Source organism: Lutra lutra, chromosome 10, assembly GCF_902655055.1.
Source record: "Lutra lutra chromosome 10, mLutLut1.2, whole genome shotgun sequence".
In the NCBI taxonomy this organism is placed as follows: Eukaryota; Metazoa; Chordata; class Mammalia; order Carnivora; family Mustelidae; genus Lutra; species Lutra lutra.
In genome coordinates, this window is record NC_062287.1 from 87,741,475 (window position 1) to 87,759,909 (window position 18,435).

The window sequence follows — 18,435 nt, forward strand, 5'->3', positions numbered from 1 at the left end:
ACCTTCTCCCTTCACTTGACATCACTTGACTTCAATCTCAATCCAGCCCCACCACAGCCTGTAAGAGCAATCCTAACCCAGGCTGTAAGGATGTGAGGAACTCTGTCCCCATGAAATTGCACTGGGTCCTAAACCAGCTCCAACACCCAAACTTGGGTCTTATCTCTGTATTGCCTTTGCCTCATTCCCTCCACCTGAGTACCTGTCCTGGGAACCATATACTTTGGTTCCTCCAAGCTGGGCCTGGCTTCTCTCTCCCCACAAGTTTCCCTCCCCTCACCATTCCTTCCCATTCTTGTCCTCAGAGTCTCACCCCCAGCCTGAAGTCTCACCCAGGCCTACCCAGGGACTGGGGCACAACATGGCTTACAGACATCCCCATTACTGCTTATCTGAATTTCTGATTCCCAGTCAGGCTGTGCCCTCACCCCACTCCTGACCCACGATTGCCAGTCCTGGGGCTCCAATTCTGACTACTTGCATGAACTGTCAGTCAATGCTACTGTCCCTTTGGCCACAGGACCTTGCTTACCCATCTGACATTTTCTCTGAAATGTAGTATGGCCCATCCCCTATACTCCTCTCCTTCCTTCCTCTTCCCTACACCAGCCTTATCCCAGTTTGGCAGACCTAATTGCCAGTCCTCTCTATTACATTCAGTTTCCTATTGTGTTCAGTTCTGCCCACAGTCTTGAGTTATACTGGGAAAATTATAGCATTATAGTTTGATTCTCTTGGGGAGGAATTCTTTTTTCTGAACCTTTGACTTTACCTTTTTCCTAGCTCCCCCAAAACCACTCACTTCCCCACACCAAGCACATATCAACTCAGACTGCGCAACTATCCTTCATTGGAGCCTCTCTCTTTACCAAAAAGAACCCAGCACGTGTACCCAGGATTGTTAATTCCCAGTAGTGAATACTTCTCCTTTTCAGATCTCAGCCAGAAAGACCGGCAAGGGCCTTACAAGTGAGTTATTGGCCACAGAGACTGGCTTCATGAAATTTAGTGATCAGGTAAGAGTGGTCTAGCTCTCCCATCATGTATGGAACCAAATTTGGGCTATTCCCAAGCCCTTCTCTCAAGCACATGGAGAAGAGTTTGCTAGGTGTGTAGTGAGAAATAATCTGTGAACATTCTGGCTGAGAAGGCTAGTATAACCCAGTTAATTTCATTTGGAGATTTTAAGAGAAAAAACTCAAGGTTTCAAAATCTCAAAGAGCTGGCAGAAAAAAGTTCCCCTTGCGGAGTCAGAAGAAATTGGGCCACATCTATCACTAAGAGAGAGAAGTTGGAAGGAGCAAACTCTGCCAGGAATTGATTTAATGGTTGGGGTTAGAGGAGAGAGCTCAGAAGTGGTCTGGAGGTTACTGGGGAGAGAAATGAGTACCTCAAGAAGAAGGAGCCCAGAACCAAGGTTTTGTCTTCACTTACTGCAATGCCTGATCATTGGGACTTTCCAAAACAAAACAAAAGCCACCTTCTCCACCCTTAGAAGACCAAGGGATTTGTACATGGGAAGTTTCTCAACAGTCTAACTTCCCTTGGCTTTCCAGAGCTCCGTCTGCTGCTGCCCACCCATGTCCAGCTTCCATGTCACTTCCCTCTGTCAACATCACCTCACTAAAGTCACTTACTGGAACTGGGATGTTTTGCTTGAACAAAGCCCCCTTAGACTGGATTGCTGGGGCTGAGAGAGTAGTGAGTTGTGTTGAAACTCCCCAGTACAGCCCAGGGTCAACAGGACTTCCCAGAATCCACTGAGAATCTGGAAACGACCATGAAAGTCTTCTGAATGATTCACCCCAAAGTTTTGGCCTCATGACTCATGGCCTTAACCTCCTCCAGAATATGTAATGGTCTGTGGGTTCACTTTGCCCATGGGCCTTCAGGGACAGAGTATGGCTGGGATCACACATATCTGGCATTGGGCGAGAAGGGGTTGATCCGGGGTGGATCTGAGGGTATTTGCAAGCTCCCCCCAGAGGAACTCACCCTCTCTGTCCTCTCTCTTTCCTCCTGTCACCTCACACTGACTGTCAACAATGTTTATTGATCTTCCATTGCCACTCCTCCATGCTCTCACTACTGAACCTGCTTCCCGCCAGGCCAAACTAAGAAGATCCCTACTGAAGCTTCTGCTTTTCAGTGCCTAGACAATCCTCCTTCTTCTCTACCTCTTTCTCTCAACCATTCTGGGTAAGGTAGGTGTCAGGTGAGCAAGTTTAGAACAAACAAACAAACAGGATACCCAGTTAAAATGTGGATTTCAGATAAAGAATGAATATATTTTATTTTAGTATAAGTATGTCCCTTGCAATATTTGGGACATACCCTACACTAAAAAAGTCATTTGTTGTTCACCTGGAATTCACACCTAACTGGGCGTCCAGTCTTTTCTCTGACAACCCTACTAAGGAGACAAAGGCATTTGATCTCCTAGATGGTAAAGTGGAAGGATCATTGAGCTGATCCCCTTCTAGCCAGCAATCCCTCAAATCCTTAGAAAGCTTGCTTGCATGGATCAATCTATTTCTCCTGCCTAGCTTCCCTGTTTCTCCCAGCTTAGGGCCAAATGTCCCTCTTTCTTTTGTAGGGAACATCAGTTTAATAGTGGGTGTGGGGTAGGTTAGAGGGTGGACCCAGGGGGTGGATAGGGAGTAAACTGAGCAAATGGGAGTCACCCATGTGATGGGAGTTTTCATTCTCTATGAGCTGTTTTCTTATTGAGCTCCTCAGCTCTCCATCCACCTTGGATAGCGACTGTAAAGCCTGCACCAGCAGAGCATGAGGCATAGGCTACTATGCCTCACGGGTGCAATCTCATTTAATACTCATAATGATCTACCAGAGAAATGGCAATCCCAACCCCACTTTACACATGAAGCTTGAGAAGCAGAGCAACTCAGCCACTGTCAGCTCACCCGTGAGTAGTCCATAAGGGATCCAAACCTGGTCTGCTTGCCAAGCCAAAGACCCAAAACCATGGAAGGCTAGGAAGGCTCCAGATTAGGGGAAAAGGGCTCATTGGAATCCCAAAAAATTAAACAAAGTCATTTCCTTTGGATAAGCTCCTTTGGGGCACCAACACCAACACTTTACACTCCTGATAGCATTGTGTTTGTTTCAAGAATGTGAAAGCCGGGGTGGGCTGCCCCTGTGCCTAGCACAGCATTAACACCCAAGGACAGCTCAAAAAATAATGTAATACGAAAGCTTAAAAAATGAAAAAATCGGATGTGTAACTTCATGAAATAGACAGTCAGAGAAAGTTATTTGTCAACACCACACAGAAAGTCAGGGAATGTGTCCAATGAATGTTAGTGCCCTCTTTTTTCACAACCAACCCCTAGCTGCCATGTTCCCTCATGGTCCTGCTTGCCCTCTCTTTCTTCCTTAATGTCTCAACTATCAGTCTCCATGACCCTCAACTTGCTCTCTAGAGAGAGTCTCCTGCTCCACCTACAGAATACCAGCAACAGGTTTTCTGAGAAGGGAGGCAGGGCTGCTGGGTGCTGAGAAGCAGGAAGGGTTGGCCATCGTCTCCCCCTGCGATGAACACCAGGTTGCCTACCTAAGACATTCATGCCGTCCTTGAACTCCAGGCCCTTCTTGATAACCACCTTCGCTTCCTCAGGTGCCTCTGTCACAGTCTCATTCAACAAGGAGATGACAGCATTGGTGGCATTGCCCTCGTCTGATGGAGGTGGCACCAAGACTTTCTTGGTCACCGTTTGAATCTAACGGAGTGGGAGGAAAATAGAAACGTGAGAGGTTTATCACCCAAAGTCTAGCCACTTACATGTTTATAAAGTTCCCAGTATGTGAAAAAATAATTAAGAACTGTCAAAACAAGGTTACAAAGGTTGGGGAATATTTTATATGTCTGTGTTTAACAAAGTAACTTTTTATGACACAAATATAGTGGGAAACGGTTATTCTCATCACATGATAATTACAGGATTTATAACTTTCATTTGTAATGTGGTGTGATCCCATAATGGGATGCACACTTCAAGGTGGGGGACAGACGTCTACTTCTTACATTCCCATGATGGTAGCCCTGCATCTTGGAGACAACATCCGACATCCAACATGGATGCTCTTCATAATGGCGAAACTAATTGGATGACCCTTCTTGCCCCTTGGGAGGGGCCTTGGATCTGGTCAAGAGTAGGAGAGTAAGGGTCTATGCAGGGATCAGATGAGGTCTCATGGTCCACCTGCTTTGCTCCTTCCTCTCTGGTTCCTGTCTGGCAGAGTCTTCACAGACCCACTCATTTGGGCTCCTTCCAGAATCATGCTCTGCTGAGCATCTCCATCTGATCACCAGATGTACTAGCAGCCAGCAGCTACAATGACAGGGATGTTGGCTTATATTTCAGATCAAAATGTAAGGAAAGAAGACACCCACTCCTTCTAGATAGTGATGCCAAGCCTTGCTCAATGTTTCCCAAGGATCTCCGTGGAAATGGCCTCCCAAGAACCTCTCATGCTATTCCTCGACATCTGTGACATCCATTCTATTTTTAAAGGTGCCAGGCACCCTGCATGCAGAGTGCTGTGAAAATTCACATCGGAGCCCCGAGAAACAATACCTCTAAGAGTATTAAAATAGAACTCATGCAGAATCCTAGAATGTCAGTGCTGGTACGTAGTAGGCAACAGATGGCTGAACCCTGAATAGATATGGAAGGGGAGGCATGGGGAACTCAAATGACTTGTCAATCAATAGAGCTCTTGGCAGAACTGGGACTTGAACTCAGAGTGCCTGAGCACCACTGAATTCTTCTATTCCCTAAGCTCCATGGTCCCAGTTCACTGTGGCAGGGCCAAACGGTGAGCAATGCCAAACTGACCATTGTCCAAAGTGGGAGAAAAGCAGGATATGCTCTGTTCTAGCCTGACCACCTGCACCTGTGCAGGGAGGGAGGAAGCTCAGCCTGAGTGTGCAAGGGGAGAACAGGAAGCTCATGGTCCCCTTGACCTGGGCAATGTCGGCATGAAGAAAGAACACAGGAACCATCCAAAGGGAGGCTTCTGGGAGCAAGAGAGTTATGCTCCCAGGGGAAATGGGAAGACCAGAAGCCAACTGGGGACCTGTCCTTGGAATGTTAAAGAAGCCAAGGCTTGAGTTCAAAAGACTAGTGGCCCTGGTGGTAAATAAACAGTGGCTCTCAGGGTCAAGTGTGCACCTGCCATCTATCATCTCTTCTGTCAACAGTAACCCCTCAAGGCTCCAGGGCTAACTACCTGCAGGGCAGACAGATAGCTAGTTGCTGAAGCGGGATTCAGGGTGAGGCATGTCTGACTCCAAAATCAGCTTCTAAACAGCACAGACCAGTGGCTTAAGTTTCAGGCAAGTTGCTAGGGATACAGGAACATGGGCCTGGTTTCTGCCTGAGTTCTTGATCTGGGCCTACCTGGGTTGGACAGCGCCATCTAGGGCCAACTCCAGTCTACCCAAGTCCAAGCCACCAGGGTCTCTCACCTTAGAACGTGCAAAAGCCTGCTCACTGCTATTCCCACCCGCCTTCTAGTCTACCTGCAAACACCAGGTAAGTCCAGCTCCCCAGAGCTCTGTCTACATCTAAAGCTGCCGGGTTGATTTCTTAAAAATAGAAAAACAGTGTCTCCCTGTGCCTAAAACTCTCTTAGAATAAGTTCCTGAGACTGGCCGTGGCCTACCAGGTCCTGCCTGAGCTGGGCTTTGCTTCGCCCAGCTCACTCTACCTCCCACACACTGTCCTTCCTTCTCTCTGAGGGCAACACCTCTGGACAGGCTCCGCCCCCAGTCCCCAGCAGCTCCACCCCATCCTCAGCCTAGCTCAGTTTGTCCCTCACTCTTTCAGCTCAGGTGTCTCTCACAGTTACTGCAGAGCCCCTCATCTTGCCTCCGGTGCTCAGAGAGCACTTACCTTAATTTTTTGAATAGCTTGTGTATGTACGTGATGTTTGTTCTGGTCTGTGTTCCCCACTCCCTGAATGTAAGGTCCCCTGGGCAGAGACCCAGAGTGTCTCGTTGCCCGTGGCGTCCCCTGCATAGTAGGGAGCCTGGCACCCAGGAGGTGCCCACAAGTGCGGAGTAGATGAGTGAACTGGATTCCCAGGAAGAGAAGACCCACATAATCCCTGTCCCTGGGTTGGATTCCTGTGGTCTGGCCGCAACTGACTGCCCATTGCTGTCCTGGAAACCTCGGCTTGGGTCACCTCCCTGCTCTGTAAGACATGGGGCCTGCCACCTGGGGGAAGGCAGCCTCTGCTCTGGGGATGTGCACCTTCCTCTTTCCACCCCTGTGTCTAATTCTGATCATGAAGTCCCCCCACACCCAAGACGGGCTTTTCGTCATCACTTGCAGCTGTATCCCAAGGGCACAGAAGGCACCCCTCAGGCACCATTTCTCTCTGGCAATGCAATATCACCGTATGATGATTCCCTTTCTCTGGGTCCTCTTCGAGGTCCTCCTGAGTCCATGGATGGCTCCTTGTTTAAGACCCCTTTCTTCTAGGCTGCCTGAAGTCCAGCTTAAGGAATCTGCATGCTCCCTTGCCCTGAGGTAGATGAATGACCTACACAGGGGTGCCCAGGTGGTGCAGTCAGGTAAGCATCCGACTCCGGGTTTCGGTTCGGGCCATGATCTCAGGGTCGTGAGATGGAGCCCTGTGTGGGTCTTTGCACTCATCATGGGAGTCTGCTTGAGATTCTCTCTCCCTCTCCTTCTGCCCCTCCTGCTCCTGCTCTCTCTCTCTCTAAAATAAATAAATCATTAAAAAAAATTCTACTGAATTTTTCCTCTGATTATCCTAACTCCAAAGGGATAGTGACCCTGGGCTTTGCTGGGGGACGAAGGGTTCATTCCTCATGAATGTTCCCAGCGGGGGCAGAGAGGGGGTGTCCCAGGCGGGGGCGGGGGAGGGGAACAGCTCAGCCCTCAGTGGTCCTGCCGCGGACAGCTCCAAGCTGAGACTGCCCACTGACCAGACAGGTCACTGAGTGCGAGCATGGCTCACCGCAGCCCAGAGCAACAGCTCCAGGGGCATGCCTGCTTCAATACTTCCCTGTCAAGGGCACCAAAGGGGGTGTCCTTGTATGGAACATGGACACGACAGGGCCCAAGAAGGAAGCCCCGATCCCTGCCTCCCCAGTTCCACAGCAACACTTCCACAGTGCTCTTTTCAGAATGTTAACAACAGACGGGGCACCCGCTTACGTCTCGCTCTCCAAAGCAGGCGAATGCATCTTTCTAAGTGGGCTGGCAGAGGTCCAAGTCCACTCTACAGAGGGAGTGCCAGAAAGCACCCCTCCTCTGCCGCTGCTCTTCCCTTCCCAGCCAACCTCCTGGGCTGAAATGATTTATTTTACTTTTGTCATCATCATCATCATCATCATCATCATCATCATTATTTATTTATTTATTTATTTATTATTTATAGATTTTATTTATTTATTTGACAGACAGAGATCACAAGTAGGCAGAGAGGCAGGCAGAGAGAGAGGAGGAAGCAGGCTCCCTGCTGAGCAGAGAGGAGCTCTATCCCAGGACTCTGGGACCATGACCTGAGCCGAAGGCAGAGGCTTTAACCAATCAGTATTTTTTTTTTTAATGGAAACTTTTGGTTTTGCTTTTTATTGTTTTCTTAAATTTTATTTTATTTTTATTTTTTACTGGAGTAGAGCTGACAACAAGATTACTTTAGTTTCAGGTATACAACATAGTGACCAGATAAGTTGGTCCATTAGACCATGCTCACCCCAAGGGCAGCTGCCCTCAATCACCACACAACTCTACTACAGTAGCACTGACTCTATTCCCTCCACTGTGCCCTTCATCCCTGTGACTTGCTCAGTCCATTAACTGGAAGCCTATGTATCTGTCTCCCCTCAGCCCATGTTGTCCATCCCCTTCCCTCTACCAACCATCGATTTGTTCTCTGTATTTATAAGTCTGCTTCTGCTTTTTGCTTGTTTGTTTATTTGTTTGTCTTGTTTTTTAGATTGCACCTATAAGTGAAATCATATGGTATTTGTCTTTCTCTGATTGATTTCCCTTAGCATCATACCCTCCAGGTCCATTCATGTTGTTACAAATGGCAACATCTCATTCTTCTTGAAGGTTGAGTAATATTCCATCGTGTTATATACACATATCTTCTTTTCTTTTTAATTTTATTTATTTATTTATCAGAGAGAGAGAGCAAGTGAGCAAAAGAGCACAAGCAGGGCTGTGGGAGAGAGAGAAGGAGACTCCCCATCGAGCAGGAAGTCCGATGCTGGACTTGATCCCAGAATCCTGGGATCATGACCTGAGCCGAAGGCAGACGCTTAACCAACTGAGCCACCCAGGCGCCCCTATACACATCTTCTTTATCCGGGAGATGCGTTTCTTTAACATAGTGCCATGCTATGGTGCCAGCAGACTGGCATCAGAAATCAGAGAACACATCCTAACCCAGAGTCATTTGGGCTCCCCAGTGATTGGCAACAGTATTTTTGGGGCAGCTGGGAAGGCAAACTGTTCCTCCAGGCTGCCTCTTTGTTGAGTTCATTTTTCTGCACTTTCCCGGAAATGACTGAAGGAGGGTCTTCAGTTCTAGTTGACTTGCTCCCTCAGTTACTGGGAACTGGAGTATATTCTAACCTAACCTGACCTTGGGGCTAGACAACAGACTGGTGAGTGGGGCCTTGGCGGCTCTCACAGTGGCTCCGCTCAGCAGAATCATCCATTTTTTAAGAATCATAATGCTTCAAAAAATTGATCTTCCTGTATGCACTTGGTGGGAATAGACATTAGTACAAACTTTTGTAGAGCCATTTTGCAACATCCAGCAAATCTGAAATATGAAACTCTTCGGCAAGACATAAGTGCCCAACAATTTATTTTTTAGATATACTACACAGTCATGAAAAGAGAGAGAGAGAGATAATGCTAAACCTTGTTAAATAAAAAGCAAGTGTAACGCGGCATGGGTAATGCAGTTCCCTCGGGTGGATTTTTTTTTTTAAGATTATGCATATATGCTGTTGAGTATCTGACCCTTGTCTGGGCTCAGGTCATGATCTCGGGGTTGTAAGATCCATTCGCATGTTGGACTTCGAGCTTAGCACAGAGTCTGCTGGTGTCTCTCTCCCCCTCTGCCCTCCCTGTGCTCGCACACGCTCTCTCACTCTCTCCTGCTCTCTCTTGCTCTACAATAAATAAATCTTAAAAAAAAAAAAAAAAAGATGTTGCACACATCATACTATATATTCAGGAGGAAACAAAATTCCCAGCATGACTAGTTCTAAGGACCAGAAGTGAGGACTTGACTCCTTACGTGCGTCTAGACTGTTTAAACTTTTTACAACCCTCGTGTATTACTTCCACAATTTGAAAAATACCCACTCCCTGGGCCCACACTAGAGATTCTGACTCTGTAGGTCATGTGTATTTTTTAAATCTACCCCTTGCAGTTTTGCTATACTACCAACACTGAGACCCACTCGGCATTCTAGAGTGTTGTGAGCAAAAGTGATAAAAATGCATCTTTGAGGAGTGCCTGGGTGGCTCAGTGGGTTAAAGCCTCTGCCTTTGGCTCAGGTCATGGTCTCAGGGTCCTGGGATCGAGCCCTGCATCGGGCTCTCTGCTCAGCAGGGAGCCTGCTTCCCCCCAACACTCTGCCTGCCTCTCTGCCTACTTGTGATCTCTGTCTGTCATATAAATAAATAATTTTTTTTAAATGTGTCTTTGGACAACATGCAGAGGGGAACTGCAAACAAGGAAAGAGGTAACAGGGAAAAAAAAAAAGAGGTAAGAAAGGGGAATCCCAGAGCAAAGAGATGTTAAGTGAGCTGGAAAAAAAAAAAAAAAAAGAAGGTTAATAACAAAACAAAACAAAACAAAAACTAAATAAATAAATAAACATAACTTTAATCCCAAAATCCTGCTGCAAATCATCTCAAACAAGCTCTAGAGAGAGAGGTAATTAAATATAAGGAAATGACTCCCCAGAGCTGGTTCACTGAAACACTCTCCAAGTTACAATCTTGCTCACTTAGGAGGCTGAAGGGGCATATAGCATTGGAACGTTGGGTTACCTGTTGAAAACAGGCCTGGACCAGGTTTTCAGGAAAGAGATTGCGAATAAGGTCCAGGAAGGCATCCAGGCTGGACACTTCATCATTCTTCTTCCCTGGCCCCAGCTGCTTCTTGAGTTTGGGATTTCCTGGGTGGATCGCCAAGACCAGGATGACCCCCAGTACCGCAGCAATGATGGTTGTGGACATGTAATACACCATGGCTCTCGTCCCCAGGCGCCCACTGGCTTTAGCATCCAGGCCCGACAACCCTGCATTGAAAAGACATTGGAAAGAGGACTCCTGTGATGTCTCTGTTAACTGCCCATCTCTGCATCCCCGTGACACTGCTCTGTATTACTCAGATGCATTTGTGGTTGATTACGGCTGCTGCTACTGAAGATTCCAATCCTACAGTTTACAGTTTGATCCGCCAAGGACATTTTTGAGGTTCTAGAGAACTGTGGAGAGTTGACGATCTCTTCTTCCGAGTTTATAAACCTGATCTCTCTCGTTCAGAGTTTATAAACTGACCGGTAACTACTTTTTGTCAGTCTGCAATAGTGAGTTAAAGTTGAATATATTCCATTTTTAATTCCGAGATGATGTCCTTCCCATTTATTTGGTATTAAGACATCTTTTCTTTATGAAGTGACGGTGCTAGTACCTGCTGGTTTTTACTTCATTGTTGTTATTAATGTCCTCACTTAAAAAAAAAATGAAAAGCTGGTAGGCCTGGTGATTGATATCAAGAGTCTAGCCTAGTGATCTAGCACAGCCCTTATTCCTCCAAGGTGAAGCACAAAATGTAGGTGGAGACCTATATCTTCCAACCTAGTGCAGGGATTAGAGAACACAAAGATGGGACTTTGTCTATACTGTGGGAGGTCCTGTGATTGCTGGAGGAAATTCCAAGCCAAGTCACAAAAACTCCTACCTTCACTGGGTTTTTTCCCAGTTGTTTCTTCTAGTTTTCTACTTCCTGGTTTCAGTTTCTGCTTTTACTAGACAAGAGAGATTGTAGCCCTAGCTGTGGGGGAGGAAGTCATTGGTGTGAACTTTCCTGAATTGAGCTGACCCGCATTTGAGCCACTTCTCCTTACAACCAAAAGTCGGATTCTGGCTAACAGATGCTCATTTTCCTGGCCAGCTTGCCCTATCTATGTTCAGTTAAATGGGCACGGAGAACATTTTCTCTGGTTTGCAAAGAAGCCTTAAGAGGACAGTACAGTGTCACTCAGTCTGGGCTGAATAATGAGACCTTGCATTCACCGGGCTCACTGATCAACCAGAGACTCTGGAAAAACAGGCTTAGCATCTGAATCTCTCGGTGTTTCCAGGCCTCACTTTCCTCATAAGGTGGAGAGTCCAGAGGGACAGCTTTCTCAAGGTCACCCAGATGGCACCCAAATACCAATCAAAGCCTAGCTTTTGGGGTGCCTGGGTGGCTCAGTGGGTTAAGCCTCTGCCTCCAGCTCAGGTCATGATCTCAGGGTCTTGGGATGGAGCCCCGCATTGGGCTCTCTGCTCAGCAGGGAGTCTGCTTCCCCCTCTCTCTGCCTGCCTCTCTGGCTACTCATGATCTCTCTCTCTGTGTGTCAAATAAATAAAATCTTTTAAAAAAAAAACAAAAAAACTTAGCTTTCATCCTTAACTCCAAGCTCAGTCTCTAAACTCCATGAATTTATACCCTATTCAAGCAATATTTGGTAAGGAAAAAACTGCCAGTATAAGCCCATAGAAGCAAACAAATTCTTTCAAATAAAACAATTCTTTCAGCCCAAAATAAACAAACATGACCCACACATTAAGGGTGCTTTTCTCAAAAACCTCAAAGGGTTTCATATCTAATCTTTATTTTATTTTTAATACCCACTTCCCTCTATACCCAGTTAAACAGTTAAGAGAAAAATTCCTTTCCTATTTGTTACTTTTATTTATCAATATCTGAGCCAAGTTTAATTTGGAAAATTAAAAAAGTATACATTCAAAATTAAAACCTCTATTGTTTGTTTATCATCACTTTTAATGTGGCTGTTTCCCTTTCATCTTTTATTGCTAGACAGAGAAATGGTCAGACTGACCAATAGATGGAAAACTTTTTTTTTTTTTTAGGATCGAAAATCTCCTTTTGAGAGACAGGAAAACCAAGGCTCTGAAATAAAATGACACAGATCATCCCAATTATTCATTCCACCAAACTGAGATTCAATGGTCCATCAACAAGCCAGAGCATGGGTGTGATTCCCTGTGGCCAGGCACCAGAGAGATGGTCTTACCTGTGATTAAGCTGGAGATGATGAGAGGCAGGATAAGCATTTTTAACATCCTCATGAGTATATCCCCTGGAAAGGCTATTAACATGACCACATCAGGGTGGAGAGGAGATGCCAAGCGAAGAAGGCCTCCACACACTGCCCCCAGGATGACACCTAGAAGGGAGAAGGGGGGAATATCTGAGTTCATGTTTTGCCTGAGTCAAATGAATAGCTCTAGGGATTCAGTCACATTGACCTTTCTCATACCTCTCTGTTATCGGATGATGAATAACACGTTACGAAAATACCATTATATAAGTCAAGTTGATTTTAATGACTAGGGAGAGAATATTGTGTACCTCTGTCTATTCTGACAAGCAGCACTGGGAGGGTCTAGGAGGTCCTTCTCTCCTTGACTTGACTAACTTCTTTGAGGATACTGTTCATTTGTATCCTCAGAGATCGGCAGCAGAAATAATCCCTCACATACTGCCAGATACTGCTTCCCCTTCTCCCAGCCTCAGCCTGGCCAGTGGCATGGCACTTCTTGTATTCTAACTGCATACCAGATAAAAGGAACTTTTGATCTACCAAGCTGGTTGTGAGTTCCCTTTCTCCTTCTTCTTTCTTTGGCTCCCAAAGATTTCCCCATGGCTCATCCTTAAGAAGTTTTGTCCTTGACTTCTATGTTCTTTTACATAATCTTTAGACTCACCTTTGTGGGAGACTTTTATGGGAGATTAGGGGGCGTCTCTCAAAGTGTATAATTTGGGAAGAAACAATGTGGGCAGAGTTGCTGGTGGGAGCCTTTCACTTTGCATACTTGGGGATTCCACAAGACAAACCAGGTATCTGCAAACAGGCAGCCGATATCAAAGATCTTGTAGAAACCACAAATCAGGTCAGACATAGCACCACTAGCTGAGAGGGAGGGGGTAGTTCCTAGGTCCATGAACTGGGGTGTTAACTCCAGGGGTGTGCAGGGAGCACTGTGGTCAAAAGCCTGATCTCTTTTTTTTTTACTTTTGCAGGAGGAAAACATACTTCTTGATGACCTACGATGAGTGAAATCTCTTTATGTGGAAGGTAAGCTTTGGAAACCCCTACCACACTTCTGTCTTCTTTCATTAAGTGAACTGAACTGTGGCAAGCCTGCAGTTCTGACCCTGGTCCACTGATGTCCAGGATGATAGACTCAGAGGAGGAGTAGCCAGGTTGCTGAGTGGGAAAAGGGTTGGAGATGAGGAGCTGTTCATTGCTTCTGTGTGTAGCCTAGGAGAGAGCTGAAGAACAAGGTGGGATGAAGAGAGGAAATGGTGTGGTTTTCATTTCAAGACCAGGCAACTTGCCCGCTTTTCAACAAACCCTGGTTGAAAACCCAAGATGAAGATTGTGTCAACAGTCACACCAAAGGACAACCACAGCCCAGGCGAGGTCTAAGGCAGAGGAATCAGACTTTGGAGGAGAATCCTCTTCCAGCCTGACCTCGTTCGCTAACATGCTAGACTAATCTAAGGTAATAGGGTGTTTATAGGCTAGACCTCAGGAGCCCCCTTCATGGGGTTTTCAGCACCAGCTGCCTTTATCTTCAGGCAGGTATTCCTCTAAATGTGCTCTGCCGACCATCTGCTTAGGAATAACCTAGAAGGTCTGTTAAGACACAGATTCCAAGACCTCACTGCAGATGGCCCAAAGTCTCCATGTGCAGGGCTGGGAATCTGTGTGTTAACGTACCCATGGGAAGTTGTAAGGACCACTAGAATCCCAAGGAAGAAAAATGCATGGCTGGGGCAGGTGAGGGGAACATTATGCCATCAAGGCAGCTGTGCCTGGGCAAAAGAGGCCTTAGGGAAGGCATGAGGCTTTCATCCTGCAGCAGGGCTGGCTGTGCGACCCATCTTCCACCCAGAGCCAGGAGAGAGACAGGGAGGAGGGAAGAGGTGATTGTCACCTACCAAACACGGTCAGAGTGAGCAGGAGATTCTTTCCCAGCTTGTCACACAGACGCAGGCCGAGGTGTCGCTGCTTGGGCTCCTCTGAGCTGAGATGGCTGTCGTGCATTCGGACTTCCACCTGCTTGGGCATGTTGTTGGCACTGCAACAGAAGCACAAGGAGTGGTGAGAGCTCACTGGGTGCTGCCCAGATACAGTCAGAGGCGCTCGGGCAATAGCAGGTGAAACAGGCCTTCCCCTCAGACACAGCAGGGTATCTGGAACCAGGGATAGGAAAATAAAAACCAGAGCAACTCAGGGTACTCTGAATTACAGTTGGCCTGTAAGCAGAACACCAGGACACACTGAACACCCACTTGCCGGGCACATCTATCCCTACCATCTTGGATCATCATGGTAAAGAAAAGGCGTACCAGCAGGGGGCTCCTGGGAGGCTCAGTAGGTTAAGCGTCTGCCTTTGGCTCATATAATGATCTCAGGGTCCTGGCATCAAATCCCGCGGCCCACTCCCTGCTCAGTGGGTAGTCTGCTTCTCCCACTCCTTCTGTCCCTCCTCTTCCCCCCCCCCCACCGTCTATCTCAATTTAAAAAATAAAATATTTTTTAAAAAGACATACCACAAACAGTGGTAAGGATTTTGTCTAAGAGTTACCCACCACGGTAACTCTGAGAGGAAACAATCTCTGTCCTGTTTTCCAGAAAGTAACTTCCTCAGGGTCACAGTTTATAAGAAATGGAGATATAAACCCAGATATGTCTGCCTCCAAAACCTGAGCTCTTCCATTCTTGGATCAATGGCAAAGAGGTGATGTTGAATGATCTGAATCAGATCTGAGGTCAGAGGAGTCATGACCTAAATCATGCCACATTAAAATGCCTTTGAGCTCAAGTCTTCCCCATCCTGGTCATGCCAAAGGCATCAGTGTGGGTAGGCCAAGCAGGGCTGCGCTAAGCTGCCCACATCGTGCTACACAGCGTCCAAGAAGGATGGCTTTAAGAAGCACATGATCACCTTCATCCTTCAAGGCAGCCCAGCCCTTTTCCAGATAAACCCCATGTGAACCCAAACCACGGTGAGGGTCTGCAATGGAACCCTTGATGGGGTAGTAAGCACCCTACCTCTTTTTCCAGCTTTGCCATTTGCCAGGCCAATAAGATTTCAAATTTCAGCTTGGAGTTTGACATAGAAAGGCCTTTTTTTTTTTTTTTTTTTTTTTTTACTTTGACAACTTAAGACACTTTTGTCAACTGCCATTTCCAATCACCATCATGTGATTACAAATTTTTTAGCCATCTTTAACACCTAGAAAGACGGGTCACGGTCTCCAACTAAATGGCAACACCTTCCAAGATGGGAGGGTGTAAGCCTTATTCCGACGTTCTCACCACAGACTGGAAAAGCATTCTTTGGGGACCATTATCAATCTGCAAACCTGTGGTTTGGAATCACTGGTTGTAATAGAAATAGCATGGGTTTTGTAAACAGGGAACGTGGGATTCAAATCATGCCTCCATCACTTGCTAGCTGTGTGGTGTGTAGAAAGAAGGCCTTGATGCCTCGTTTGTGGAAATGAACATGACAATGTATGTTAGGGGCCTGCCATAGCACCGGCGTCTGTGGTCCCTTCATGCAGGGAGCATGGACACACACAGTCTTCATCAAGTTCATGACAAGGGTGACGCGTAACTCAAAGGACCTACCTATTCACACCTCCATCCCAGCAAGACGCTGAGCTTAGCTCCCAGAGTCTCAGATTGAAAACCAAGGACACAAGCACATCTACTTACTTTTTTATAACAGGCTGCTTAATATACTTGCTACCAAAATACTTTGAAATTAGGAGTGATATTTCCTGGTCTGGTTAGAATACCCAACTGAAACTCTTAGTCTAAAATATAAGCATCTTGGTCTCCCCGTAGTGGCTCATCTGGTTTGTTTGGGGCCAACCTCGACTAGCTGACATGTGTGCACTAACGATCTCTCAGAAAGTAGGACAGAATGGCTCACAGCAAGCAGATGAGGGCCAATCTGGTCAGCAAGCAACAAATAGCACTTCCTCTAATCACTAAGCGAAACAGACAGGAAGGCTCTTTGGACGACACAGCAGAGGAAAATGATCAAAACGATCTTTTTTAACACGGATAGACCACGTTTCGATGTTTCCATTGGGATCTTTTGATATTTTTAAACACGTCTCCAGCCAGTCATCTGAAGCTCTAAATCAAGAAATAGCCAAAAAAAGAAGGGGGGCCATGTGTGTTTCGGAATTAGAGAAGGGATCCATCAGCCAGCCTTTGGCAATGCGTGGCATCCCCTGGAGACTGTATTGCCCTGCCTTCTGCTTCAACTGAGGCCATTTTGCCACTGATGTTAGACTCGGGCACATGGTTGGTATTTAAGTGAGACTAATAAGTATTTACACCAAACGTTCTGGCAAATTCCATAGGATAGAACAAAAGTGTCAGGCATCGTCACAGCCATGTTGAAGTGGAAACAGACAGATACTGGTTTAACGCATGCACTCAGTCCAGCAGTCGGCTTGGGGGCCTGTGGCACATGATCCTTGGTCTGATTCTCAGGCTGTGACAAAATGTCCCTGCAACCCTAAATCAAAAACCAGCCACATCAAAGGAGCAGCGCCAAAATGCCATGAACCCACATGTATTTACTGAGAGGATTCCCATGACGTCCTCAGCCCCGCCTCCCTCCCCGCAACACTTGAAATGAAACAAATGCTCCAGGCTCATAGGAGTCCGTGACATCTGCACGTAGAGAATGATTTGTAAATTACTTCAGGATCCCAGCCTGCATCTAGGAACCCGAAGTCCCCTAAGAACTCCTGGTAAAGATTCCACACCAGCCTAAATGATCACTGCATCCCCAGAACATGAGGAGAGCACGAAACAGCAAATATTATAGAAAACAGCATTATATCATACTATAGAACAGTACAGAGCTGTTTCCAAGCCTTATACAGCTTCAGAATATCTTAAATGAGGTTATCCACGTACACAGCTATCTGAATGCTGGTTCCTGAAAGCACATAGTCACAGCGGCAATCGCAAGGATACCTCCCACTTACTGAGTATTCTGTATGTCAGCCGCTCTGCTCAGGAAAGAGTAAGGGGCAATCCTTGCTCTTGAGCTCGTGAGGGGAAACAGAAAGCCCTTTGTACAGTACTTGTCTGCTTCACTTGTGGGTCACAGTCAAGCTCTGCAGGGCTTACTGTGCTATGGGAAAAATGGTACCCAACCTTGCATTGTGGGACAAGAATGTTCAAGAAAGGCTCCCCGGAGGGCTGATGCCAGAGTTGTGTCTTAAAGAAAGGATTTAATGCCAACGTCTTCACCTGCCACCAGTCTTCGAGCCCCGGGAGAGCAGGGCTGTGATCTTTCACACCTGGCTCCAAGTGTGTGATGAACATTTGCTTGGAGAAATGAGGAATTAGAAAGCAATGACAAAGGGCACCTTGCTTTCTCCTGGGAACGAGCCCTTTCATGGACAGACTGGTAGCAGCCGGCTTTAGCAAGCCTCCTTCCAGGCTTGCATTTATGCCCAGAATTCCACTGGACACATATGACAGACCCCATGCTGTTCAAGGTGCTAAAGATACCACGATAAACAGAGAGGGCAAATCCCTCACTCTTGCAGAGTGCGCATTTTAGTGGAAGACCAGCTAAATGAACACACATATTTCAAGTGGAGATACGATCAGGGTGATTCTGCCTTGGGGGCCCAGGGAAGGCTTCTGTGACAAGGAGACATTAGAACAAAAGAAAAGCGGACGATAGATGCTTAGGAAACCTGTCTATCCAAACTTGAGCCTGAAGCTCCCACCAGATACAACTCTGGACATCTACATGCTGGATAAGCACAGGAAGTTATCTCAAGTGTGTATTCTTAGCCCCTTATCAATCCTCCCTTCCTACAGCTTTGGGGGTACACCCCAAACCAAGCAAGAAGGAATTGAAAAGCCCAGATGTGCCTTGGTTGGCCCAAATCCATCCAGCCTGATGCTGGCCAACACCGCTGACCACTTCAAGTTCTTCTTGAGGGCCTTTGGGATGTGAAGATTTAGCAAGACAATTCCTTAACATTGGACGTTTCTGTAAACCAACATCTGCTGGATCGCTCCCCACAGCCCCACAAAGCATGGCCACATGATGG

The 18,435-nt window shown here is 46.7% G+C and overlaps 1 protein-coding gene across 7 annotated transcripts in view; it reads right to left on the reverse strand.

Annotated features, from left to right (window-relative positions):
- SLC1A2 (solute carrier family 1 member 2) overlaps positions 1 to 18,435 on the reverse strand; it is a 142,846-nt gene that overhangs the window by 43,904 nt on the left and 80,507 nt on the right. For all 7 annotated transcript variants that reach the window (XM_047692533.1, XM_047692530.1, XM_047692529.1 and 4 more), the window contains exons 2-5: positions 14,269 to 14,408; positions 12,335 to 12,487; positions 10,077 to 10,327; positions 3,575 to 3,740 (exon numbers count right to left, since the gene is read on the reverse strand). In XM_047692533.1, coding sequence (XP_047548489.1) covers positions 3,575 to 3,740; positions 10,077 to 10,327; positions 12,335 to 12,487; positions 14,269 to 14,408 — 710 coding nt within the window. The remainder of the gene's footprint in view (positions 1 to 3,574; positions 3,741 to 10,076; positions 10,328 to 12,334; positions 12,488 to 14,268; positions 14,409 to 18,435) is intronic.